Here is a 27850-nt window from a genome sequence, read left to right as displayed (position 1 = left end):
GCATCATGTCCAGGTGGAAAGGGGACATGACCTCCCAGATCTGTGCCTACCACAGTGGGCTGCCCATTCCCTGCCCCCTCCTCTCTCCATGGCCAAGCCCCCAGTGGGCTGAGCTGCGGTGCCCAGGGGTACCCACTCACCTCATCCGGGGGGTTCTTCACCTTCTGGATGTAGCGACGCACCACGTCCTCAGGGGTCTTGCCTACCATGGGCAGAGGCGGGGGAGATGCCATTAGAGCCCAAAACCTTCAGCCAGACCCTTGGGGGTGCCACCCCTGTGGGCAGCAGCAGTGCCTGTGCCTCAGTTTCCCCTCCTGGCAGGGGCTGGCAGGGCCAAGAGAGCACAGGGACACTGGCAGCTCCTTACTCTTTTTGAGGTGCTTCTTTTTGGTTTTCCTGCAGATGCCGTTGACTCCGGGCACAGGTTTGATGTCGCTCTTGCTGACAGGCGGCGGGTGCAGGATGGGCTTGGGGGCACGGGTCAGGCAGACGGGCAGCCCAGCAGCACACATCAGGATGCCCGTCATCCCTGCACAAGGGGAGAGCTGCTGTCTGGCCAGCCAGCCAGCCAGCCCTCCAGCCACCAATCCATCCACAATGTGTCTGTCTGTCCATCCACCCATCCATCCATCTAACCATCCATTCACCTAATGTCCATCTGTCCACCCACCCATTCACTCATCCATCCACCCACCCACCCAATGTCTACCCATCCATCCATCCATCCATCCATCCATCCATCCATCCATCCCCCCAATGTCCACCCATTTATCTATCCATCCACCCAGTGTCCATCCATCCACCTATCCATCCATCCACCTACCCAAAGTCCATCCATCCACCCAATGTCCATCCATCTACCCACCCAATGTCCCTCCATCCATCCACCCACCTAATGTTCATTCATCCACCCATCCCTCCATCTATCTCCCAAATGTCTGTCCATCCATCCATCCATCCATCCACCCAGTGTCCATGCATCCACCCATCCCTCCCTCCCTCCATTCATCCATGTATTCACACAATGTCCATCCATCCATCCATCCACCCATCCACCCATCCATCCATCCATCCATTCACCCATCCATCCATGTATCCATCTTTCCCACCACCTGGCCAGGCCCTTCACCCCCAGGCCCTCCAGCCCCACAGGGTCATGCTGGCTGGTGTCACATGTGAGGGTGGGATGGACAGGGACAAGGCCATTCAGGTTCTTCACCATCTATCCATCCATCCATTCTTCCACCCAACCTCCATGCATCCTTCCCACCACCTGGCTGTGCCCCAGCCCAGTGCCCCGCTCCTCCTGCCCTCTAGCCCTGTGATGTCACCTCACAGTGACACCCAGCTGCTGGCAGGCTCCCCCTTACCTGCGAGGGCAGGATGGACAGGGCCGGTGCCGTTCAGATTCTTCACTGGGAGGGCTGGCACCCTGTGAGGAGATGGGAGGGGATGGGGCTCAGCTAGGCTGGCAGGGTTGGCACTGTCCACCCCCACCATATCACATGCCCCCAGTAGGACACAGGGCAGAGTGTCCCCCTGCCAGTCCTGGGGGACTGCTGTTCTGTCTCAAGGGTTGTCATGCAGTGCCATAAGAAGGCACTTAGGACCCCAATGGCGCTGGGGATGTCAGCCTTTCCTTCACCCGGGGGGGTGCCTCATCAGGATGTCACAATGGTGACGCCCCATGTCCTGCTTGCCACTTGGGGACCATTCCTGCACCTCAACACCCAAACCATCACCCTGGTCATGGCTTCTGTGCCCCAAGGGGACCCTCAGTCATCCCAGGGCTGCCAGCACCAAAATCCCAAGGACGATGGCACTGCTGCTCACGCCCTGACCCAGGGCACCTCCTGTGTGCACCTGTGGCACAGAGGGAGCGATGGACAGACAGACATGTGGCTGGGCAAGTGGATGGATGGGGGGAGAGAAGGAGGGAGAGAAGGAGGGAGGGAATGAGAGAGGGAGGGAGGGATGGATGGAGGGAAGAGAGGGAGGAGGGAGGGAGGGATGGAAGGATATTGGGTGGGTGGATGGATGGATGGATGGATGGATGGATGGATGGATGGATGGATGGATGGGTGGACATTGGATGGGTGCATGGATGGATGGTAGGTATGAGGCACACAATGGAACAGAGGAGGAGCACAAAAGCAGAGCAGAGCAGCCCTCCAGTGTCCAAGCACTCTCCTGTCCTCACCTCACTCCAGTAGCCCACAGGGAACCACTCACCCCTGCTGCCCACTCATGCCCTCATCCCAAATTCTCCTGCCAGTTCCCTGCCCCAGCTGGGCCATCTCATGCCAGTTCCATAAGCTCCCCATACACACAACCAAGGCCGGAACAGAAGAGGAGGTCCCAGCCCAACCTCCCAGGTTCTCCTGGGGACCCTCCTACCTGTCCATGAGGATGTGTGGGATGAGGCTGGGCAAGGGACAGTGATGGGGGCAGGGAGTGCTTGGCCCAGTGCCCAGCACACCGAAGTGACAGCAGCATGTCAGCAGGTGAAGGAAACACAGGAATCTGCTAGGGCTCAGGGGGCCTGCCTGTCCCCATGCCCTCAACCCAGGGCTGGGTCCTGCTCTATGGCAGGGAGCTGGTGCTGGCTGTCCCCAGGGATGGCTCATTCATTGCCAGGGTGGCTCTGACCAAATATCCCAGGGCCAGATCCAGGTCAATTCTGAGCTGAGTGAGTGGGACCAGGACTGTCACAGTCTGCTCATCACATTGGGCTTGGGGCTGTGATGACAGCCTGATGCTGAGAGCCCTGAGGGGACATCAGGCTGACCCACCAAGTGGTGTGGCCACGAGGGATGGGGTGCCAGGACAGGGACACTCCCTGGGACACCCCACTGGGGGTCAGCTAACCAACCTGCATCCCCTCAGTTATTCCCATCCATGCAGGGCACACTGAGGCTGTGGTCCCCATGTCCTCCCAAGAGACCTGCCTGGTGGCACCAGGCCATGAGATGGTGTCATACACTCTGTGCAGGGACACAAGTCCCCTGGCACCAAGCACTCTGTCTCCTGCAGCCGGCATGGCATGGTGTGGCACAGAATGGCACAACTCAACTGCACAAATCACCACAGAGGCAGGGACCCAGCAGATCACCCGAGGCAAGATCAGCCAGCTGCTGGGATTGCCCCTTTGGCCCCCAAGTCCCCAGGGTGGGCAGCTCAGGGCTGGAGGTGACACAATGCCAGAAGCGCCAGGGCTCCTTGTGTGAGCTGGCAGCAAGGAACAAGGCACCTTCATCTTCCCTTTCCCCACTCCTGTGCCCAACTCTCCTGGCATCCCCACAGCCTCGGTGATGCCACCACCATCCCTTTTCCCCAGCCTCCTTACCCCGGGGGGACGGTGGCACGGGCGCCGAGTCCAGCCCCCCGCTGGGTGCCAGGCTGGTTGAGGTTGTTGAGCCCGGGCAGCGGTGCCCCCGTAGGCACGCTCTGGCCGGGGGTGAAGGCCCCGCCGGGCACCCGCAGCCCCTCACCCTTGGCCGTGCCACCCGCCGCCGCCACCGTCCCCGTCCCCGCCGGCCATAAGGCACCCCCGGCGAAGGTGCTGCTCTGGCGGACGGCTCCCGGGTAGAGCTTGCGGCGCTGGGACGCCAGGATGGCGTTGGAGGCGGCGCGGGTGCTGTTGACCAGCAGGCACTGGGGGCAGGAGCAGGGCGTCCCCGTGCTGGTGCCCACTGGCCACGACTGGGACTTGGGGATGGAGCCCATGGTGAGGGGGTAGGCCAGGTCCATGCGGCGCCGCAGCCGCCGCTTGCGCTGGGTCTGCCGGTTCATTTGGGACATGCTGCTGAAGTAGATGAGGTAGCAGAAGCCCAGGGAGGAGAGGTCCAGCCAGGGGTGCTGCTTCTCGTAGGCGTTCTGGATGGTGATGCAGATGTCCATGTCGTAGGGCGTCCATGAGTTGTTGTCGTTCTCCCATTCCCACACGATGCCCTTCCCCGGGGCTGAGGAGGGGTCGTAGAAGTTCCTCCGCACGGGGCGCATGGTCCCTGCGGAGACATGGAAGGGGGGGGGGGGGGTGTGTCTGAGCAGAGCTCCAACACTCTGGGGTGCTGGCAGAAGGTGCTGCAGGTGTTCATGTCTAGTGCCCAGCCCAGCACCCCACAGGGATGGGGACAGTGGAACTGTGGGGTTCAATCACCTGCTCTCATCCTTCACAGAGCACCCTGAGGTGATAGTGGAGGGACCCACACCTCATACATGTGTGTGTGAGAGCCCAGTTCCCACCCCACAGGGACGGGGACAGTGGCACTGTGGGGTGCAAGCAGCTAGTCCTTGCCTCTCACAGAGCACCCTGGGGGGGCTGGTGGATGGACCCACACCTCATACATATGTGTGCGTGTCCAGTGCCCAAGCAGCACCCCACAGGGATGGGGGCTCAGAGGCACTGTGGGGTGCAAACACCTGCTTTCATCCTTCACAGAGCACCCACACCTCATACATGTGTGTCCAGTGCCCACCCAGCACCCCACAGGGATGGGGACAGAGGCACTGTGGGTTGCAAGCAGCTAGTCCTTGCCTTTCACAGAGCACCCTGGGGTGCTGGTGGATAGACCCAAACCTCATACACGTGTGTGTGTGTCCAGTGCCCACCCAGCACCCCACAGGGATGAGGACAGAGGCACTGGGGGGTGCAGGCACCCCCTCTCATTCTCCTGAGAACACTGCAGGGTGCCAGAAGGGTGATGAGAGCAAGAGGCAGCCCTGGACAGCGTGTGTGGGATCGATCGGTGTCTGCAGGGCTGAGCCTCCCCGGGGGTGGCTCAACAACCCTCCCTCAGTGGTGTCAGCGGTTTCGGCTTGGCTGCCAGCCGGGATGTTGGGATCACAGCCTCAGCCACCACAGGAAGGGCGATGATGCTCAACCTCCATCATCTTTTTTTCCATCCCTCTAATCCAGGCCCACCTCCACCCCCCCTGGCTGGGGTTCCCTCTCTCTTCCTGGGTCATCAGGAGCATTTCCCGGTCACCAAGGGTTTCCTGCCAGCTGCTGTGGCTCTGGCTGGAGCTGGCAGTCACAGGAGCCATGCTTTGTCCCACATGCACAGACAGATCCTGGCCCCTCACTGCTTGTTTTGCAAGCCAGCAGGATGCCACAGCCATGTCTGAAGCTCTGGGAGGGGGGGGGGAGGCTCCACAGCCCCTTCCTCCAGCCCTGGAAGTGCCCCCACAGCATGGTGCCTCTCTATCCCCTCGGCAGCACCGCTTGCCCAGCCCAATTAACGATGCTAATAATGGTCATTAATCATCAGCTGCGTTGGGCAGCAGAGCCTGGCCCCAGCTGCTGGGTTGTGCTGAGCCAGCTCTGCCCCGTGGTTGGCAGGGAGGCTGCTTGTCCTGCTCTGGCACCCACTGCCCACTGCTGGCTCACATCCACATCCCACCCCTCACCTGGCCACATCCTTCTTGCACCCCTGCCCTGCATCCCACTTGGGTTCATATCCATACCTGCCTCCTTCCATCTGTGTCCTCCATCCTCCTGCCCATTCAGGAGCAGACCACTTCCATCTTGCAGACCACTCACATCCATGTCCCACATTCCACCACCCTTTGGAATCACATCCCACTGCTCCTTGCATCTGCATCCTGCAGCCCACGGCCTGCATCCTGTTTGCATCCATATCCTGCAGCCCACTGCTCCTTGCAAGTGCATCCCGCATCCATCCTGATTCCCACTCTCAGCCAGATTCTGCATCCTCTTGCCCACTCATGTCCACATCCTGCATCCCACTCCCATCTCTATCCTGCACTCCCCCCTCGGTCCTTACAACTGTATCCTGCATCCCACTGGTCCTTGTATCCTCCATCCTGATTCCCACTCGCAGTCATATCCCACATCCAGTATCCTGCTCATGTCCCCCAGCCACTGCTCCTTGCACCTGCATCAAACATCCTGCTGCTGCCTGCTCACAGCCACATCACTCATCCCACTGCCCACTTGCACTCATGGCCCATACCCTGCAATCTGCTCACATCCATGTTCCACACCCACTTATCCTTGCCACTGCAACCCACATCCCCCTGCCAACTCTCATCTACATCCCGCATCCTGCTGCTCCTTCCATCTGCATCCCACATCCCACCAGTCCATGCAGCTGCATCCCATGCCCTGTGGTCCACTCACAACAGTGTCCCACATCCTGCATCCCACTCACATCCACGTCCTGCATCCTCCTGGTCCTTGCAACTGCATCCCACATCCTGTGACCACACAGCAGAAGAGGACGAGGAGAGGTCACCCTACCACACGTAGTTCTATGTCCCTGAGTGCCATCAGCTGCCCAACCACCCCTGTCCCCAGGGCCACAGGGAGGGGACACATGTGGCTTAGAATGGGGTCACCTCATTTCACACTGTCTCTATTTTACCTTGAGTTTGTCCCTCCCCAGCCATGGCACAGACCAAGCCCTCAGCCTGCTGTGCCTTGGGGAGCACCCTCAGCATGAGGGACCTTTGTGTCCCCAAGTCCTGCAGTACCCTGCTCCTGGCAGAGATGTGTCACCCCCCAAACCCAGCCATGGCCCCACCATGAGGAGCACCCAGCCTGGCGACCATGGGCTGTGATGCCAGGTACTGCTGGCAGATGATGGGTCCTGGCTGAAACTGACAGGACCTGGCATGGGGACAGCCAGGGTGTCCTGGTGGCACCCACAGCCCTGAGTCAGCACAGCCACAGCCACTGGCACGATCCATTGGGCCATGGCAGCAGCCTCAGCCACGCTGACTCAGGGCTGCAGGTGCCAAGTTGCCCCTTGCCAAGCCCGTGACTGGCAGGAGAATGATCCAGAGCCAGGCTTGATGACAGAAGCAGGGTGGCAGGTCCCTGGCACAGTCCCCAGCCCATCATAAGAGCCATATCCACACACAGGGTCATTCACCATGTCTGGTGACCAGGAATGATGGCATCAGAGGCTGGACAAGGTGGCATGGACATAGGGGTGGCCCCTGTGTCCCCTCAGGCAAGTCTAGGAGTGTCACCCGTGTGTAGGTGACACACTGTGCCTTTGCCTGGCCTGGCAGTCAGATCCTGCCCTCAGCTTCCCAGGGGTGGGGAGGAACAGCCAGGAATGAACAGGTCCCTTGTAGCCCAGCTGGCACGTGCCCATTTAATGGGTCACACCAAGATGGGGACATATTTAATGGGGTCTGGGCTCAGTGCTGGCACTGGGACTGGCTTTGATTTCCCCTGAGGACACGTGGCCTGAATGCATGCTGCAGCACAGCACCATCGGCTGCATGGCTGCAACCAGCCCGGTGCCCACCATGGCTCCCAGTGCCCAAACTGGGGCCTCCCCAGTTCTATGGGGAGCCTGAATGGAAGAGATTTGTAGAGCAAATGGGTGGCCAGTGGGACAAAGCACCTCATGGTGGGTGGGAGGAGATGGAGAGAATCTGAGACATGTCCCACTGGGGCAGGGGTCCCTGGTGCCAAGGGACAGTGGGGAGAGGGAAAGGCAAGGCCAGGAGGGGTCTTGCTGGGGGAGCAGAGCCCAGGACAGCAAGGAAAGGAGAGAAGGAATGAGTGAGACAGATGGACAGAGAGGAGGGGGTGTGCAATGGGATGGAGAGACAGATGGACAGGCAGATGGGTGGGAGGATGGATGGATGGATGGATGGATGGATGGATGGATGGATGGATGGATGGATGGATGGATGGATGGATGGATGGATGGATGAATGGATGGATGGAACAATGGATGGATGGATGGATGGATGGAACAATGGATGGATGGATGGATGGATGGATGGAAGGAAGGAAGGTGGGTGGATGCTGCAGGCTCAGCACCATCCTCTTACCTGTGTCCTGCCGGAACTGGTGCATGGACTGCAGGTCGATGACGTAGGGTGCCAGCTGGACGTCGACCTGGCCCAGCACCACACTGCCACGGGCATCCTCCTTCAGCACATTCTCGATGTGGTGGCAGACAGCAGCCGAGTAGGGCCGCCAGCGCCCGTGCTCGTTCAGCCACTCCCACACCACCACACGGGCCAGGTTCTGCGGAGGGAAGCCCAGGCCACTAGAGGCCAGCATGGCCCCCGTGCCCTGCCGTGCCATGTCAGGGGGATGGCGGCTTGGCCCTGAGCCGTGCCCCGGCACGGGGACGTGGGGGTCACCCGGAGCCCCTCCAAATCCTGCTCCTGGCTCCCGCTGCCTGCAGGCTCTGGTGCTCAGCGGAGCAAATGCTGTGGGGCTCTGCAGAGGAGGGTGCTGCCAGCCAGGTCCCCAAGGTCCCCAAGCCACCTGGTTCCGCTCTCTCGAAGCCGCTGTGCTGGGCTGGGGCCATCCATCACCTGGCACGTCTTCTTCAGCCCTTCCTCCTCCTCCTTGCAATGCTGGCAGGGCTCACACTCCAAAAAGCCACCAGGACCCTTTCGGGTGGTGCTGGCTCAAGAGTGGCTGGTGGCTGCAGATGATGGTGGGGACACACACCAAGATGCTGTCCCCAAGACACCCCCCTCTGTTTCCTCCTCCTTGTGTCCCACCACCTATGTCTTTGGTGGCTCCACAGCTGTCCCCACCACCCAGCACATCACGGATGGCAAATGAGTGGGGTGTCACCTGCAAAACAGAGCCATGGCATCTGTCACCCTGAGTACCACTGCATGGGTGGCAGCTGGGGGACAGATCCCATCACCCCCCCAAAGCCAGCGAGGCCGCTGTGCCCGCAGCCCTGGCAGTGTGGGCTGCCTGCCAGCCCTGGCCAGCTGCCGGCCTTCAACGTGACAGCAGGGACAAGGGGGACAGGAGGGGACAGGAGACCCTCCTCATGGCCCTGAGGGGCTGGCGGGGGTCCTACAAACCCAGGGATCTCCATAGCTCCCTACCCAGGTAATTTGGGTGCCAGGGAGCCCACAGCCCCCCGAGCCTGCTCCAGCCACCACTGATTTATGATCTGCACTGCAGGCATCGGGCTAGGGGCGAGCACAGGCCACTCACTGCATCCCCCGGCTCCTTCCACCAACCTCTCAGCCACCCACAGCACCCTTCAGCCCCACGGGTGGGTGGTTGTTGGGGGGGTGGGAGAGGAGCAGGGCGGGGGGGGGGGGGGTTTGTTGACAGCCAGCTAGTCAGGCGCACGGTCACGGCCAGGCACACACAGACACACGGACACGGAGCCACGCATGGGCACGCGCGCTGGCACACGCGCGCAGACACAGGCAGGGGGACCGACAGGGACAGACAGACGGACAGACAGACAGACACCGGGACCCACAGCAACAGCAACACCACGCCACCATCCTCCCCCCCCCCTCCCCGGGCCGCACGGACGCACACACACCACATGCACCGCCACGGGTGGGTGCAACACGCAGCCTTACCCCGCCACACGCGTGTGCGCCAGCCGTGACCCCGAGCAGCGCCGGCTCCCCAACCCCGGGAAGCCCCCCCGGACTCAGAACCGGGCAGTGAGGATGAGCCCCGGTGTCAGCCCCCCCACACACCTTAGCCCGAGGCCCGGCTGCTCGGGGAAGGGGGAAAGGCCAGGCCTGGCCCCCGGTGCACGATCTGCCCCTGCCCCTTCAGTGCACGGTTCCCCCCCACACTGCGTGGCGCCCCCAGCCCCACGGTGCACGGCCGTTTTCGTCGTGCCCCCTCCGGTGCACGGCAGCCCCCAGGCCCTCGGTAACACGGTCCCTCCACGGTGCACAGTCTTTCCCAGCCTCCCCGGATGCACGGTGTGTCCCCTCCCGGTGCACGGCAGCCCCCAGTGCACGGATGCCCCGGTGCATAGTCCCCTCCTCCCGGTGCACAGTCCCCGCCAGTGCGCGATTCCCCCTCTCCCGGTGCACGGCAGTCCCTAGCCCCAGGGTCCATATCCCCCCAACCCCGTCCATGCTTAACCCCCGGCGCACGGAAGTCCCCGGTGCACGGTCCCGCCGCCGCCCACCCCCCAGAGCCGGTCCCCCCGCCCCGCCATGGCCGCCGCCGCCCAGCGTCGCCCGCGCCCCGCGCCGTTACCTCCGGCAGCCGCAGCCGCAGCGGGACCCGCAGCCGCACCGGGAGCAGCGACGGCGGCAGCCGCGGGAGCGGGAGCGGGACCGGGCGGCGGCAGCGCTCCGCCAGCGCCAGGCAGCTACGGCCACCGGTTGTGGCGCGCACGGCCGCGCGGGCACGCGCAACGGGCACCCGCACCGAGGGCACGCATCAGGATCGGGCATCCGCACCGGGCATCCGCACCGGGAACGGGCATCCGTGGAGGGGAACACGCAAGTGGCACCGGCACTGGGCAGATGCACCGGGGAGACTCAGGAGGGACTGGGCAGATACACCAGGCACGGGCACAGGCAGCAGGAACTGGGCACTCACACCGGGCACCCACACCAGGGCCAGGTACCCATACTGGGGATGTGCACAGGAGACTGGGCACCCAGCACAGGACCGGGCAGTGGCACCGACAGGTGGCCCAGCCGTGGGACAGGAGCACACAGCTGCATGCTCAGACACACAGGGGGGTGACATGTCCCCATGGGGGGCTGTGCTCTGGCTTGACCCACCGGGCCTGGGGACACACATTGTCCCTCGCTCAGGGGATGTGGTTCCTGCAGGTGGGCACCTGAGGCACAGAAGGTGGCAGCAGGTCCCAAGCCACGGTGATGCCTCAGTGTCTGCTCTGCTTGCACACATCAGCCTCAGCCCAGGGGTCTCTGTCTGCTGAGGGACAGATTTGGGGACAAATCTGGGGACAAGGACTTCTGTCATCTGGATTCTGCCTGCAGAGTGGATAGATCTGGGGACAGAGCTGAGGGCAAAGGGGCTGTCATTTTGGCTGTGAGAGAGGATAAACCTGGAGACAGGGGAGCTGTTGACGTTGTGTCCATAGAGGGACAGATCTGGGGACAGATCTTTGGACAGATTTGGATTAGAGGGTTTATTAGTCTGCCCCTGTCTACAGGGAGGGCAGGTGTGGGGGACACAGGGCCTGCCACTCTGGGCATAGTCATGCAGGGACACACTGGAGACAGACCTGGGGACAGACCTGGGGACAGAGGGGATCCACCTGCAGAGTGATGGATTCGGGGACTGGGCCTGGGGATGAAGGGGCTGTCACTAATTGTACTTGCAGAGGGGACAGATCTGGGGACAGGGCAGTTGTCACTCTGCCCATGGAAGCATGCATTTGGGGACAGAGGTGTTGTCACTCTGGCCATGCCTGTGGAGGGACAGGTTTGTGGACAGATTCGGGGCAGAGAATTTTTCATTCTGGCTGTACCCATGGAGAGGGCAGACCTGGGGACAGAAGTGCTGCCACTGTGGCCAGGCTTATGCAAGGGCAGGCTGGGGACAGATCTGGCAACAGAGGGGTTGTTCCTTTTGGCCTCTGGTCACATCCTCCCCCCTGACAGGAAGGGGACACCCAGGGTACTGGGGCTGGCCCTGGGGGTGGCCAGAGGCCGGGAAGAGATGGCCACGGTGGACTCGCAGTGCCACCTGGTGGCCCCGGCCACGCCGTGTGGCAGACCAGGGTGGCACCGGGGGGGAGGGGTCCCCGCTGAGGAGGGCAGCAAGCCCCCACCCCCAGGGCCAAGCAGGGGCTGAACATGGTCCAGCATAGAATCAGAATTGTTTGAGTTGGAAGGCACTTCAAGGATCACCCAGTTCCAACCCCCCTGCCATGGGCAGGAACACCTCACACTACAGCAGGTTGCCCAGAGCCACATCCAGCTTGGCCTTAAAAACCTCCAGGGATAAGGCTTCCACCACCTCCCTGGGCAAGCTGTTCCAGTGTCTCACCACCCTCATGGGGAAGAATTTCTTCCTAACATCCAATCTGAATCTCCCCATTTCTAGTTTTTTTCCATTCCCCCTGGTCCTATCACCGCCTGACACCCTAAAAAGTCCCTCCCTAACTTTCTTGTAGGCACCCTTCAGATACTGGAAGGCCACAAGAAGGTCTCCTCAGAACTTTCTCTTCTCCAGACTGAGCATCCACCTCTCCCTGTCCTCATGGTAAGGGACTGGGTTCCCCGTCACAGGCAGGAGCCACCTGCTGCCCACCCACGCAATGAGCTGTACCCAGGTCTCATGCTGGGAGCCAGACCCAGGGCAAATGGGGCTGGGAGCTGGCACCCTGTGCCATGACTCAGGCAGGAGTGAGGTTCGTGGGGGTATGGAGCCTGGCAGGGGCATGGCATGGGGACATAGAGTCGGGCAGGGACCTGGAGCTGGGACATTTTATGAGATGTAGAGCTGAGATGTGTACAAGGAGCTGAGACAGAGATATGACAAAGTGACATGGAGCTGGAGCAGAGACTTAGAGCTGGGCCATGGCATGTGGACATGGAGCTGAGCAGGGGGGCATGGCATGGGAACATGGACCCGGGACAGGAATATGGCATAGGAACATGGACCTTAGACAGGGCTGTAGCATGGGGACATGGAGTTGGGGCAGGGACCTGGAGCTGGGAGATTGTATGGGGACGTGGAGCTGGGATGGTGTCATGGTACAGGGACACAGAGCTGGGACAGAAATATGGGTTGGGCCATGGCATTAGGGACATGGACCTGGAGCATGGAGATAGAGCTAGGCATGGCATGGGGACATGGAGCTGCAACATGGACATGGCACAGGGACCTGGCAGTTGGCTGAAACCCACTTGAGGAGCACTGGAGGGATTCAAGGCATCGAGCAGAGGGGTGAGGGGACCCCAGGGATGAGTGGGGGCCTCTCAGGGTTACCCATGGGAACAAGGTCACAGGCAGCCTGAGGCAGGGCCCCACATGCTCAGCTCTGGACTGGGAACAGCCTGGGATGGTCCCCATTTTGGGGGACAAGACAGGGGACACCAGTGCAGCCTGTCCCCACCCAAAGGCCCCCCCGAGTGCCTGGCAGCAGCCTTGTTTAGTCTGAGGAGCAGACCGGGTGACCTTGGGCTCCTCCAAGCACCCACCAGGGCCACCAGCACGTCCCAGGCCCTGTGACAAGGACATACTGGGGGCCAGGCTGGCAGCAGTGCTGCAGGGGGGTGTGGGGGTGTCAGGGAGGGGTTGAGGACACCCTGTGTTCTAACCACCAGGAGGATGGGTGTCAGTCTGGCAGGGAGTTGGGGAGATGGGTGCTTCCAGATGTGGTGTGAACTTTGGGGGTGTTGTGCCAGCTCCCCACTTCACCCCCATGCCCAGAGGAAGGTGGCATCCCTGGGTGGGGGTGGGTAGTGGGTGCACTCCCTCCTCCACTCCTGCATAAAGTCCTCCTGACCCATTCATCATCCCCCCAGCCCAGCTCCACATGCTGGGGAGAGGGGGGCAGACAGAGCACTGCTCCCTTTCTCAGCCTCCCACCCCACAGGACCCCTGGGTCTCTGCTGTCCCCACTGGACAGGACAACCTCCCACCCACCTGGGTCTGTGGATGCTGACTGGGAAGCGAGAAGAGGGATGAAGCTCCCTGCACATCTGGCAGGATAGGGGGATGGGGGCTCCTGGAGTGCTGTGAGTGTGGGGAGATGTCCCCAGACACACAGACAGACAGACACGTAGACAGACAGAGGGACACACACAGTGCCTGTAGGACCCACACATACACATACCCCTCCCCCCCAGCAGGACCACACACGCATGGCCATGCACACACACCCTGACATGGGGACCACACACATGCACACATGGAGGGCGAGCTGCAGACAGGCAGACAGACAGACAGACAGCCGTGTGGCTGTTGGCACAGCCAGGCTGTGTGCACACACATGGACACAGGTGGCACGTGTGGCAGCGCAGCGTGGCACACACAGCTGGGCACATGGGCACCAGGTGTGGGTGTGCGGCCAGCCAGGTGTGCACACACGTGATGTGGGTGTGCTCATGTGCAGGCAGAGGTGCACACGTGTTGCCAGGTACAGTGACACACACACGTGTCCCCAAGCACAGTGACACACACGTACCCAAGCACAATGACACACACACACACACGTGTCCCCAAGCACACACAGTGACATTTCTGTACCTGTAGACACAAAAACATCTGCCCACAAACATGCAGAGAGGCACATGTGTGAACCCTTGTGCACCCACACACATGAAAGACAAGCACACACGTGTGCAGACTCATGGGTGGGCAAACGCATGTCCCCACGCATACGTGTGTGTAGCCCAGCATACATGGAAGCACACGTGTGTCCCCACACACATGTATGTAGCCAAGCACATATGGAAGCACACGCGTGTTCCCACGCATACACACACGCACACGCATGCACATGCACACACACGTCACACAGAGGTGCTCACAGGGGGTCTCCATCTGTGCCCCCCCGCACCGTTCCCCGCCAGGTCTCCCCTACCCGATCCCGGCTCCCCCTGCCGGTACGGCCAGCGGGACCCCCGGGCCGGCGGGGCGGAAGACGGGGGGCGGGAGGGGTCCCTCCCTCCTCCTCCTTCATCCCTCCTCCTCCAACCCTCTTCCTCCCCGTTCCCTCTCGCCGCTCGGTGCCGGTGGCCGGGCAGCGCCGAGCCCCAGCGGAGCGGCAATGGCGGGGCTCTGCCGCCGCTGCCCTCCCCTGTCCGTGCCCCTGCCCGTACCCCTGGGGCTCTGCCCGCTGCTGCTGCTGCTGCTCCTGCCGCCTCTCGCCGCCGGCTCCTGGAGCCCGGCCGTGCTGCAGCCCGCTGCCCGCAGGTACTGGCACCGAAGTGGGGCACCAGGGAGGCGCCGGGTACGGGAAGCATCAGGGAGCTCCGGGTACAGAGTACCGGACGCGGTGGGACACCGGCTATCGTGGGGCTCCGGGTACTGGGTCACTGGCCACGGGGGGCACCGGCTACCGGGAAGCTCCGGATGCCGAGTACCAGGCGCAGGAAACATCAGACACTGGGACTCCGGGTACTGGGCACGGGAGGGCATCGGCTACTGGGGGTTCCAGATGCCAAGTACCGGCCACGGGAGGCATCAGGGATCCCCGGGCACCGAGGACTGCGGGTACTTGGTACCAGGGAGCACCAGGCACTGGGTACCGGGGGCAGCAGGGCAGGGGCTGCTCCATCTATTCTGTGGGAGCTACTGGAGCTGGGGGTTACTGGAGGGTTACTAGGGACAGCAGGATTTACCGGGACTTACTAGAGGCCTATTGGGACTAGCACGATTTAGCTAGAGTGTTGTTGGGACTAGCAGGATTTACTGGGGCTGGGGGTTAGTTGGGCTAACGGGATGCACGGGGGTTGGAAGTTACCGCAGCCAGCAGGACTTAACTGGGATTTACTGTGAGGTTACTGGGGCGAGCAAGACTTGCTGGGGCTAGCATCACCGCTGGGTCATCACAGCTACCAGGGCTAGCATAGCGCTGCGGCTGCCTGGGCATACTGGGAATGCTGGGGCTACTGGGGCTGCCTGGGCACACTGGGAATGCTGGGGCTACTGGGGCTGCCTGGGCATAATGGGACTGCTGGGGCTACTGGGAATGCCTGGGCATATTGGGACTGCTGGGGAGTGAGCGGCTCCAGCCCCAGGGTATTGCCCGTGTCTGGGGCGTGATGGTGGCAGGGGCAGCCACGGTGCCCAGTCTTGGGGGTGCTCCATCGTCCTGTCGAGGCAGAGCAGTGGGGGGTGCTGGGGGAGGTGGGGGGGGGGGGGGTGTTTACAGGAAACCCTTGTCTCTGGCCGTGTCTCCAGCTCCGGATTGGCGGGACCTCCGGTTCCGCCCGGGTCGCAAGGCGGTGGGCAGAAGCTGCCTCATTTCCCCTTCCCCTCCCGGCCAAGCCCAGGAAGCCCCCAGCGCCTTGGCAACACCCTGCTGCGTCCCCATAGTCTCCACAGTCCAGCACCCAGCGCCCTGATCTGTCTTGCCACGCAGCAGTCTGACGAGGTCCCCCTCAGTCCACCACCCACTGCTCCACCCTTGGCACTGGGGAGGCCCCCATCGTATCCATCTCACTGGGGTTCCGTGTGCCAAGCTGGGGGGGGGGACAATGCCAAGAGGCTGGTTTTGGAAAAGGGGGAGTGAGATTCAGAGCCAATCCCACCGTGGGCTTTGCCCCAGGCAGGCACATGCCCTGGCAGCAGAGCCAGGCCTGCTCGGTGCACCAGTGCTGGCCCAGCAGCTGCTGGGCTGGGTCATGCTGGGCCATGCGAGCTCTGGCATGCTGATGCCCGCCAGCTCCTGCCCCACTTTCTGGGAGGGCAATTTCCTTTCCTGCCTCTGCCAGGTAGGAGGTGAAACAAGCTGGGACCCATCCCCATGCCCGTGGGCACCCACCACAGCTGGTGCTGCATCCTCGCCCCAAGATAGTGTGGCTGCGTGCCAGCCTGGCACCCATGGCATCCCCATGGCCAGCATCGTTCACCAGCTGGGTGCCCACCCAGTGGGAACAATGCCAGAGGCTGTCACCCTGGATAACGGCATCTGGAGGTGCCAGACTGGGCTTACTGGGGGATACTGGGAACTGACTGAGCATGGTGGGGCAGCAGCAGAAGCGTGGCAACAGCCTCGGTGCTTTCGTGGTCCTGGCACAAAGCCTGCCTGGGTTGTTGCCTGGCCGGAAAGCCCTGTGCAGCCCTGCTGTGCACAACCCCCCCCCCCCCCAGCACCTCCCAGACAATTGTCCCTGCTGTCACCGCCTCCCTTCTTGCAGCCCTGCAGCCGTCCCAAAAACCTCAGATTTTGACCCAAACTGCGCAGCCTCAGAGTTTGGGGCCACCAAGGGTGCAGCGAGTCCTGCCAGCTGTGGGGATGGGGACACTCAGCCTCATGGCACTGGTGGCACTGGTGTACTCCCCTCTGCAGGGGGAAACTGAGGCTGGGCAGGGTGGGCAGGGCCTGGCATGAGGAGCTTACATGGGGCAGAAGAAAAGGGCTTTTGTGTGTGGTGGGACAGGGGCATGGGAGGGCTCCAGACTCTGCTCCATGCCAGCTGGGGCCAGTGCCAGACCGGGAATGCAGCAGGAATGCAGGGCCCTAGGTGCCCGTGGCATGCCAGAGCAGTTTCTGCCCCATGGGCACCCCCATGGCTGTGGGTAGGCACCTCCTAGGGCAATTTTTTGGGTGGGACCCCCTGGGATAGACACATGCACACACCTCTCCCCGAGTGGCACTGCCAGCCTCAGCATGCCCCAGGCTGTGCTGTGATGGTGCCACTGGTTTCCCTTCCAGCAACTGGTGCTCCTACACAGTGACACGGACCGTGTCATGCCACGTCCAGAATGGCACCTTCCTCCAGAGGGTCTTCCAGGGCTGCCGTTGGCCCCTAGCCTGTGGTGGGGGCAGGTGAGCCATGCCACCAGTGTCCCCTGGGAGCGGGCAGCCAGCACCCTGGGCTGCCCCACCAGGCGGGGCTGGGTCTGAAGGCACTGCCCCACTCTGTGCCAGCAGCTACCGCACCATGGTCCGGCCCATCTACAGGGTGACCTACAAGACGCTGACAGCGCTGGAATGGAGGTGCTGCCCCGGGCACTCCGGGGCCAACTGTGAGGAAGGTGGGATGGGATCCACCTTAGCCTGGTCCTCTTCGTGGCCAAGGTGGGGTGGGGTGAACCAGGAGTGGTGTCTGGGCTGCGGGATGGGCTGGGTGGAGTGATGGATGGGTGGGTGGATGGATGGGTGGATGAATGGACGGATGGATGGATGGATGGATGGATGGATGGATGGATGGATGGATGGATGGATGGATGGATGGATGGAAAGATGGATGGGTAGATGGATGGATGGGTGGGTGGTTGAATGGATGGATAGATGGATGGATGGATGGATGGATGGATGAATGGATGGGTGGGTGGTTGAATGGGTGGGTGGTAGAATGGGTGGGTGGTTGAATGGATGGGTGGATGGATGGGTGAATGGATGGATGGATGGATGGATGGATGGATGGATGGATGGATAGATGGATGAATGGATGGGTGGGTGGTTGAATGGGTGGGTGGTTGAATGGGTGGGTGGATGGATGGGTGAATGAATGGATGAATGGATGGATGGATGGATGGATGGATGGTTGGATGGATGGATGGGTGAATGGATGGGTGGATGGATGGGTGGATGAATGGATGGGTGGATGGATGGATGGGTGGATGGATGGGTGGATGAATGGATGGGTGGATGAATGGATAGGTGGGTGGGTGGATGGATGGATGGATGGGTGGATGGATGGATGGATGGATGGATGGATGGATGGATGGATGGATGAATGGATGGAGGCCTTGAGCAACCTGGTCTAGTGGAAGATGTCATGGTCTAGTTGATTAGTTAGGGTTGGGTGATCAGTTGGACTTGATGATCTTGGAGGTCTCTTCCAACCTGGTTGATTCTGTGATTCTGTGTCCCTGTTGCCCACAGCAGGTGTGTCAGAACTACAGGACCTTCAAGGTCCCTTCCAAGCCCTCCATGGATGGAGGGATGGAGGGAGGGAGGGATGGATGGATGTTCCTGAGTGGGTGGATGGATGGAAGGATGGATGGATGGAGGGATGGATGGATGTTCCTGAGTGGATGGGTGGGTGGATGGACGGATAGATATTGTCATGGATGGATGTTCCTATTGAGTGTCTGGCTGGGTGGCTGGCTGGGTGGCTGTACCCATGAGGAGATGCCCACCCGTCTGCCTACTGTCCCTGTGTGCAGCTGGGTGGCAGCCAGGCAGCTGCCAGTGTGTGGGCGGATGAATGAGTGCAAGGCTGTGCCATGAGTGGTGGGATTGGCACTGCCACCTCAACAGCTGGCCCCAGCCTCCTCCTCACCAGGGAGGGGTCCTCTTTGTCCCCATTGTTGCCCACACAGCCCTCCCTCCTTCTCCCCAGAGTCCCCAGCGTTGGGTCCCCAGCTAGGCCCCAGCTCTGGGGTGGGGGATCTGTAGGTGGCACCCAGGGGTGGGGACACCCTGGGGACAGTGGGGTGGCCCTGAGGGCCTGCAGGATAGTGGCTGGCACAAGAGGCTCCAGAGCCAGCTGGGTGGTAGCAGCGTAGGGGGGAGCAGAGGGGGTCTCCTCCTCCTTCTTCTCCTCTCTGTGCGTGCTTGGCTGGGTGCCCCACATCTGGCCCCGCTTAGGCAGTGCTGCCTGTCCCCTGCAGCATGGCGGTGGCTGGGCTGGGCTGGGCTGGCAGCGAGGGAGGCTGTGGAGGCTCCGTGCCAGGCACCCCTTTCTTGCCATGCTGGGTGGCCCCAAGTCACTGTTCCCAGGGTCTCTTGGTGGTGACGGAGGGCTGGGACCCCACAATGGGTCAGGGTCCCCAGGAATATGCCCCCTCCCCCTGCCCAGAGGAAGCCCCTCCAGTCAGGGTTTGGGCTGGGGGGCTTGCTGGGAGGCCATGGTGGGGGTTTAGGGGTGGGGTTCACAGTAATATGGGGGGCTGAGGGAAGCCTGGCTCAGAATTATGGGGTTTAGGGGTGGGTTTCTCAGGAGTATAGGGGAGGTGGGGGGAGCCTCGCTCAGAATTACGGGGTGGAGGGGATCTGGGGGGTGGTCATGGGGGAGGTTGGGAGATTTGCCTGAGGGTTATGGGCTGGGTTTGGGGGCTTCTGGTTCAGGACTGTGGGTGGGTTTGGGGGGGGCTGGCTCAAAGTTAAGGGCTGGGTTGGGGGCATCTGGTGTGCAGCCATCGGGGGTGGGAGTCTGAGGATGTCTGGGGTTGAGGACCAGGGGTGGGTTTTGTGGGGTCTGATGCAAGGTTATGGGGTGGGCTGGGGGGAATCTGGTTTGGGGGGGATCTCTCTCAGGACTGTGGGTAGATGTGGGGGGGTCTGGCTAAGGCTTATGGGGTAGGTTGGGAGAGGGGGATCTGACATGTGGTCTTGGCGGCCTGGTTCAGGAACATAGGTAGGGTTTGGGGCTGTGGTATGTGGTCATGAGGGGTTGGGGAGATCCGGTTGAGGACCTTGGAGGGGTTTGGGGGGGATGAGGTTCAGGATGGGTGAAATTGGGGAGGTCTGGCTCAGAGTTATGGGATGGGTCTGGGAGAGCTGGGGTGGGGTCACGGTGGGGGGTCTGAGGGTGTCTGGATTGAGGAGAGTGAGTGGGTTTTGGGGGGTCTAACTCAGGGTTATGGGTGGGATTGAGGGGGGTCTGGCTGATCATATATGTGCTCAAGGGTGATCTGTGTGGGAGCTGTGGGTGGGTTGGGGGGATTTGTCCTGGGGTCATGGATGGGTTAGGGGAGGTCTAGCTGGTCATAGAGGGGGTTGGAGCCATGGGGGAGCCTGTTTTGTGGTGAGGGGCAGCAGGCTTTCCCAGCTCTGTAGCCTGAGGGAGTGGGGGGGATATCCCCTTCCTGACCCTCCCTTTGCTCAGCAGAGGCTCACACCTTCCTCGCCCTGCGGGACACCAGGCACCCCAGCACAGCCCCACGCTGGCCCCCCCTGCGCCCCACGGCTTTCTCAGGTGGGTGTCCCCTCCCTTGCCACCACGTGCTGCACCAGGGTGGGCCCCGAGGGGTGGCTGCCCCGCAGCCCCCCCTGTCCCCCATTTCCCCCCCAACAGGGTGCCTGAACTGCAGCCACGTCGGGGAGCTGACAGCCCGGCTTGCCACCCTGGAGGCACAGGTGAGCTCCCCTCAGCCTGGGGTGCAGCCACCTCCCCACCCCTCGAGGGGCACAGGACTCTGGAGGGGAGGTCACCTCGTGGTCTCCTCACAGCGTGGCACCCACCCTTCTCATCTCCTTTCCAGGTGGCCCGACTGTCAGTGGCTGAACCCCCAGCACCCAAAAGCAGCACTCTGGGCAGGGGGGCAGACACTGGGCAGCTCTGGGGGTCCCCTGCTGCCCGTGGGAGCCCCGGAGATGATGGTAAGGTGGGGAGCTGCACCCCCCCAGACCCTCAAACACCCAAATCCTGGTGGCAGTGCCATCTCCTGTGGCTGCAGTGATGGTGGCAGTGACATCGCCCTGGGTGTAATCAATATTGGGGTGGGGGGGACACTTCTCTTGGAGCCCTTGACCCTGGACAAACATGCTGTGGGGTGTCCCTAGGCCCACTCCAGCTGTCCCCAGGGTGGGTGGTGACATTGAGCCACAGGTGAAGCTGAGGCCACCTCTGGGGAGGGTTTGAAGGGCTTTGTGTCCACCCCTCTCAGTGCTTTAGTTTGGGGCAGGGTGAGGGGCACCACCGTGGGGCTGGTGTCCTTGAGGTGCCCCCCCACCCCAAGCTGATGCTCTGCCCACCCACGCCAGGGCCGCAGTGGGTGCTGGGGTGTGACGGTGGGGACTGGGCACGGGTCGGGGGCCACCCAGCGCGGGGCTGTCCCCTCCCCTGAGGATGCTGCTCACCTGCAGGGAAACCCAGCTCACGGGGCCCCCCCGGCCCCAAGGGAGACGTGGGAGGCCGGGGACCGTCGGGTGTTCCTGGGGCGAAGGGTCCAGCAGGGCCACCAGGTAAGTGGGGACAAGACGCGTCGGGTGGGGGGCGTCTGGACCAGTGCCCAGCTCCAGCTGAGCGCCCACCTCCGGCGAGCAGACCGTGGAAGGGAGGGGGCCGTGCAGCGGTGCTGCATGGCTGCAGGACTTTAACAGGCACCCCCCAGGCTTCACCCTCCTCTTCCTCCCCGCAGGTCCCCCTGGTCCCCCAGGGCCCCCCGGCCGGGATGGAGCAAGGGGACTCCCGGGAGAGAAGGGGTTACCCGGGCCCCCCGGCCCCCCCGCCCCTGTGGGGCCGGCGATACCTCGCATAGTCGAGCCCAGTAAGGAGGGACTGGGGTGGGGAGACTGGACTGTGACAGGGGGGGCCGGAGTGGGAGGGAGACCCCCTCCCCAGGGTCTCAGGGGGCGTCCCTGCAGCCTGGCTGTGGGGTCTGGGGTGGGTGGATCACCCAAACTGGGGGTGATGTGGCCAGATCCTGCTCAGCTTGCGGGTGCTGGGACCCCTGCCCACCACCCATGCTCCCCCCACAGGGGACCCGCTCCTCTCCAACACCTTCATTGAAGCTGCTGGGGGCATCGTGGGGCCTGCCGGACCCCCCGGACCCGTGGGGCCGATGGGTGAGTGTCCTCCCCCCGTTTTCCTTACCCTCTCCCAGCACTTTGGGGGTACCCCAGTGTGGAACCCCCTGCCAGGGCTGAGCTGGTTGCCCTCTCCTTGCAGGTCCTCCTGGCCCCCCAGGTCCCATTGGGCCACCTGGCCCCCCAGGACCTGATGTAAGTGCTGGTAGTGCCAGTGTGGGGGGGCACAGGGTGGGCTGCACCCAGCCTCCCCTTCCCGCGCCCCCACTCCCATGGCTGATGGCAGCCCCTTTGTCCCCGCACAGGGTAGAGCTGGGGCCCCCGGAGCTGCTGGCCCCCCCGGGGAGAAGGGGGACAGGGTAGGTCCCTGCTGTGACACCACCTGGGGGGTCTCAGCTGGGGGGTTCTGCCAGGATCTCCCACAGTGTGTGTGGGGGGGTCTGGCTGTGCCCCCCGGTGCTGATGGACTCTCTCCCCACTCCAGGGTCCCCAGGGCCACCCGGGCAGCCGTGGGCAGGACGGGGCACAGGTACGTTGCTGGGTTGGGCCCCCCTGGGCTGCAGCCCCCCGTGCCCCCCCCCCTGCCAGGCCCTCTCCTTTCTGTGTTTCAGGGTGAGCCAGGCCCCAGGGGCAAGCCGGGCGAGAAGGGCACTTGGGTGAGTGGCATCAGGGTGGCACCGGGACAGGAGCAGGACACAGCTGCTGATTGGGGGTGGCCAGCCATGGAGACTGGGCCCTGAGCGGTGTGGGGGGACCCCTGACCCTCCTACATCTTATTGCTGGGACCCTGACAGTGCCATGGGTGTCCCAGGAAGGGCCCAGTGCCCTTGTGCCATCCCTGGGACCCCAATGGTGGCATGGAGAGTCCCCAGCAGTGCCCAGTGCCCTTGTGCCATCCCTGGGAGCCCAAGAGTGGCAGGGGGGGTCCCCAGCAATTCACAGTGCCCTTGTGCCATCTCTGGGACCCCAGTGGTGGCATGGAGAGTCCCCAGCAGTGCCCAGTGCCATTGTGCCATCCCTGGGACCCCAGTGGCAGCATGGAGAGTCCCCAGCAGTGCCCAGTGCCCTTGTGTCATCCCTGGGACCCCAATGGTGGCATGGAGAGTCCCCAGCAGTGCCCAGTGCCCTTGTGCCATCCCTGGGACCCCGGTAGCAGCATAGAGAGTCCCCAGCAGTGCCCAGTGCCCTTGTGCCATCCCTGGGAGCCCAAGAGTGGCAGGGGGGGTCCCCAGCAATTCACAGTGCCCTTGTGCCATCCCTGGGACTCCAGTGGCAGTATGGGGAGTCCCCAGCAGTGCCAAGTGCCCCATGCCTCACCCTTGGGGGTGGGTCACGCCATCACCATGACCCCCTCCATGTCTGGGCAGGCTAATGGGGTGCAGAGCCAGCCCCACCCCAGGACCACCTGGCACAGGGAGGGGCACAGGGTGGGTTCAGATCCACCCCCCCATGGGTACCCCCACTCCCTCCCATAGTGTCACAGTGAGTTGGGGGGTGCTGGGAGGCAGGGGGGACACATGTCCCCTCTATGGTCCCCTATCCGGGGGGTTGAATGGGGGCCGTGTAGGGGTGCAGGGGGGTGCTGAGGGGCCCCCCCTCAGCCTGTGCCTGTTCCTCCTGCAGGGGGAGGGTTTGCACCAGCTCCGCGAGGCGCTGAAGATCTTAGCAGAGAGGGTTTTAATCTTGGAAACAATGATTGGGCTCTACGGTGAGTAGGGGGGCCAGCCCGGGCCAGGGGGGTCCCCCACTTCGTGAGGTGGCCCCCACCATCCCCACCAGCAGGTCACTAGGCCTCCACGATGCCACTGTGGCTCACTGACACCATGGAGCTGTGGGGAAGGGTCCCTTGGCACCCTATCCGCTCTGCCATGCTGTGGTGGGCACCAGGGCAAGGCATCAGCCCCACCCTGGCTGTGGGGTGATGTCATCAGCTGTGCATAACATCATCACCCATGCTCTGGCACCATGCCCAGCACAGGAGACTGTTCCACAGGGTGAGGGCCACCCACTGTTGGGCATCCCAGGAACTGTCCTCCCCCCAGGCACTGCTCTTGGGAAGGGACACTTGTGACAGTCTCGGGCACAAGTCAGTGGCCCCCCCAAGGAGGTGGGGGACACGTCCCCCAGCATGTGCAGAGGCTGGGCATGCAGGGGGGTGTCAGAGAGGGCACCTCACTGGGCTATAGCAGGGCAGGGGACAGTTGTGTCCCATTCAGGGCACTGCCAGGGTCAGCAATGCAGTAAGGTCAGTGCAAGGGACCCCTGTGTCCCCCCAGACCCAGAGAGATGGTGGGGGAGGCCCCTGGCACCCCTCTGCAGCACCCACCTGGGAGACCTGGCACCCCCCACCCATTGCACTGGCACCCCCTGGCTCAAGGGGCTGCACCCATGCTCTGCCCCCCACGCCGTGCCCTGCCCCCCACGCCGTGCCCCCCCGGGCCATGCCCGCCGCGGGGCCCAGGCGCTCTCTGCTCTGCTCTGCTCTCTCACTCTCCCCCAGGCCAGTAGCTTCCAAACCCTCCTGCGGCAGCAGGCCCGGCTAGAGGTCCTGGCTAGAAGGGTCACCTTGCTGGAAGCCATCATCTGGCCAGGTAACTGTGCCACCTTCCCTCCCCTAAACACTGCATGAGCTGGGCATGCCCTGCCCCCCCCATGCCCCGGGAGTGGGCACCGAGCATGGGGGGCTGGAGCCCCTGGAAGCAGGGCCAAAGGAGTTCATGGAGACCCTCTTGGATTGAGAGATGACCATGGAGACCCTCTCAGGGCAAGGGAAACCCCAGGTCTCCCCAGGGACCGTGGAGCCTTTCTCAAACCAAGGGAGAACATAGAGACCCTCCTGGATTGAGAGAGAACCATGGAGATCCTCTTGGGCCAAGGGAGACCATGGAGACCCTCTTGGATTGACAGATGACCATGGAGACTCTCTTGGGTCAAGAGAAACCCTGGATCTCCCCAGGGATCCCTTCTCAAACCAAGGGAGACCACAGAGACTTTCTTGGATTGAGAGAGGACCATGGAGACCCTCTTGGGTCAAGTGAAACCTTGGATCTCCCCAGGGATCAAGGGTGACCATGGAGCCCTTCTCAGTCCAAAGGGAGACCCATGGAGACCCTCTTGAACCAATGGAAACCACGGAGATCTTGGATTGAGAGAGAATCCTCTTGGATCAAGGGAAACCTTGGAGCTCCTTGGGCCTAGGGAAACTCTGAAGCTCTCCAAGGATCAAGGGAGACCATGGAGCCTTTCTCTAACCATGGGAGACACGTGGGGACCCTCTTGGACCAAAAGAAACCTTGGAGCTCCTTGGGCCAAGGGAAACCTTGGAGCTTGGTTCAAGGGACACCATGGGGCCACCCAGGGCCAAGGGAAACCCATGGAGACCCTGGTGGACCAGAGCAGCTCCTGGAGTTCCCAAGGATGAAGGGAGGCCATGGAGAAACCCTTCAGCCCAGGGAGCTCCTGGATGGAGAGAGCCTCCAGACCCACCCATGGTCTAAAGAGCCCCCAGGGCCCAGCCAGCTCCATGCCAGGGTGCCCAGCTGGGACACAGTGGGTGCCCCCCACTCTCTTCCCCACCCTGTCTTCCCCTTCCCGCTGTGCTTCTTGCAGGGAGGACCCCAGCTCTGGGGGTGCCGGCTGGGGGTGCCAGGCAGGGGTGCCAGCTGAGGGGGGGAGGGTCCTCCTGCGTATCCCCCAACCCTGCTCCCAGCATACTGGGGGTGGGGGGCAACAAACCCCATTCCTGGGGGGCAGGAGACCTCCCCTCCAGCACCCAATGCCAGGGTGACTTTTTTTTTCGGAGGGGGCTGTCTGCTGCCTGGCATTCCCCCACCTGATCTCTGTCTCCTTTCCCCCACAGAACCAGAGGCTGGCTCGGGCAGTGACCCCCCCGGCACGGTGGCCCCCGGTGCCCCCCGTGCCAAGCGTGGCAGCGGCCACCCCCCGTACCGCATCGTGGCCCCCCGCCAGCGGCACCCCAGCCACCAGTGACACAGCCCTGGGCTGGGGGGGAGTCACTCAGTGCCACCCCCCCCAACCCTGTGCCCACCAACCGTGCTGGGATGGGCAGGGGCATCCCCCTGGGGGGGGGGGGTGGGCAGGATGGGAGTCACCCCCCTCCAAAGTCCCCCCAGCCCCACAAGGCACTTGGTGCTAGCTGGTGGCACAGCACCAGCCCCCCCCCCCCTCAAACGCTGTGCCCCCCATCACTGCTGCTTGAACCCGTCTGGGGGGGCAATGGGGTGCCAGGCCCCTCCCCCCTTCACCCCCTTTTTGCCCCCACCCCCTGTGCAGCTTTGCAGGGGAGGGGGTTGCTTCAATCCTGTCCCCCAGAGCCACTTCTGAGCTGGGAATCAGGCTCAGAGAGGGGGGGTTGGCAGTGGGGACCCCTCAGCTGGTGCCCCTGCTGTGCCACGAGCTTTGTCCCCACTACCTGGGGACCCTCAAGGTCATTAAATGCCTCTGAACCCCTGTCCTGCTGTGTCCCCTGGGCCATCAGGGACCCCCTTGGGTGCTGCAGCTGGGTGTGGGGGACATGGGTGGCTGGAGCTGGTCTCTTCTGCCCACTTTGTGTGGCCTGGGGACAGTGGTGGGGTGCCATGGGGTGTGCCAGGGGCTGCCAGCAGCGGGGGACAGGTGGAGCTGGGTTGTGTGACCTGCAGTGGGGACCTGGCTGTGGTAGGACACCTGGGGGATTTCCAGCCAGGTGACACCCAGCTGTGCCCACGGGGTACCCACCCCTGCGGTGACACCCATGGGACACAGGTGTCACATGACCTGTGGGACATCCACCCACACTGCACCACCCCTGGGACAGCCACCTGAGCCACGCCATTCACGGGACACCCACCCACACCATGCCACCCATTAGACACCCACCAACATTGTGCCACCCATCGGACACCTGCCCATCCCACACCGCCTCCAGGGGCACCAGCCCATGTAACATCACCCCTGGGGACACCCACCCTCACTGTGCCACCCATGGGACACACACCTATGCTATGTCATCCCTCGAACACCCACCCGTGTCATGCCACCCACAGGACACCTGCCCATGCCACACTGGCCCTGGGGACACCCACCCACACGATGCTGCCCATGGGATACCCACCCACACTGTGCCACTCCTGGGACACCTGCCCATGCCACACCACCCATGGAACAGCTGTCCATGCCACACCACCCATGGGACAGCTGTCCATACCACACCACCCATGGGACACCTGTCCATGCCACACCACCCATGGGACACCTACCCATGCCACACCACCCATGGAACAGCTGTCCATGCCACACCAGCCCTGAGGACACCCCCTCCATGCCACACCAGCCATGGGCCAACCCTGCTGTCACTGTCCCTGTGGTGCCCCCGTGGCTTCCCGGGCCACCCCTGCCGGCAGTGGGCGGGGTGACGTCACACACGATGCCCCAGGTAATGCCGCTCTGCCATGGTGACATCAGGCAGGGTGCAGGATGCCACAGCCTGGGCTCGTGGCCTGTGACGTCACTTGCTACCAGTGCTCTGTGCCACACGGTGACGTCACGCACTGCCCGTGAGGTCACTTCCCTGACACCCCCCACCCCCCTCCCCGTGTCACTGGACTCGGGGCCTTCCGCCGCTGTGTGACGTCACAGCAACCCCACGCACAACGCCGTGACGCCAGGCGATGACGTCACGCCACAACCCCACTCCGCCCCCCGGCCCGCGCGACGGCCCCTAGCGCCCTGGGGCAATACCAACGCACAGTACTGCGGGGGTGGAGCGCCGAGTACCGCACCACGACCGCATTCCCGAGCCGAGCCGAACCGCCCCCTCGTTGAGCCATCTCGGTTCTCGGCGAAGTGTGGAGACCACGAGAAGGGCCGCAGAGAGGAGCGGGAAGAGCCGCGGGTGCACGGCGGCCCGAGATTTTGCCCCCGCCGCCGCTGTTGTGGTAGGTGCCAGCTGGGCCGGGCGGCGCATGCGCAGTGCGGGGCGGCGCCGG

At 63.0% G+C, this 27850-nt stretch overlaps 2 protein-coding genes across 2 annotated transcripts; one reads left to right on the top strand and one right to left on the bottom strand.

Annotated features, from left to right (window-relative positions):
• Window positions 1-140: 140 nt before the first annotated feature.
• Window positions 141-8074, bottom strand: LOC128975622 (E3 ubiquitin-protein ligase DTX1-like; the record flags this gene model as incomplete). Its single annotated transcript, XM_054392598.1, has 5 exons — window positions 7816-8074; window positions 3347-4007; window positions 1371-1432; window positions 368-529; window positions 141-202 (listed from the first exon to the last, which is right to left on the bottom strand). Coding segments are annotated over exons 1-5 (1206 nt in total), but the record flags the coding sequence as incomplete, so codon positions are not given.
• A 6409-nt stretch (window positions 8075-14483) lies between these two features.
• On the top strand, window positions 14484-25853 carry EMID1 (EMI domain containing 1). Its single transcript, XM_054392597.1, has 15 exons — window positions 14484-14629; window positions 17097-17210; window positions 17313-17419; window positions 20224-20310; window positions 20410-20471; window positions 20597-20714; window positions 21201-21299; window positions 21476-21604; window positions 21816-21902; window positions 22006-22058; window positions 22169-22222; window positions 22348-22392; window positions 22475-22519; window positions 24364-24454; window positions 25723-25853. The coding sequence occupies exons 1-15, from the start codon at window positions 14484-14486 to the stop codon at window positions 25851-25853; spliced, it is 1368 nt and encodes a 455-aa protein (XP_054248572.1).
• The last annotated feature ends 1997 nt before the right edge of the window (window positions 25854-27850 follow it).

This window comes from Indicator indicator, chromosome 26, assembly GCF_027791375.1.
Source record: "Indicator indicator isolate 239-I01 chromosome 26, UM_Iind_1.1, whole genome shotgun sequence".
NCBI classification, from domain to species: domain Eukaryota; kingdom Metazoa; phylum Chordata; class Aves; order Piciformes; family Indicatoridae; genus Indicator; species Indicator indicator.
The sequence above is the reverse complement of the archived record's forward strand: the minus strand, read 5'-3'. Positions and strand labels throughout refer to the sequence as shown.

What these genes read in the sequence shown, in the direction of transcription:
- EMID1 (XM_054392597.1), top strand. Translation starts at nt 14,484, where the DNA reads ATGGCGGGGCTCTGCCGCCGCTGCCCTCCCCTGTCCGTGCCCCTGCCC. An exon ending in CTAGCCTGTGGTGGGGGCAG is followed by an intron (nt 17,211 to 17,312) that starts GTGAGCCATGCC and finishes ACTCTGTGCCAG; the next exon opens with CAGCTACCGCACCATGGTCC. An exon ending in CCGGGGAGAAGGGGGACAGG is followed by an intron (nt 22,223 to 22,347) that starts GTAGGTCCCTGC and finishes TCCCCACTCCAG; the next exon opens with GGTCCCCAGGGCCACCCGGG.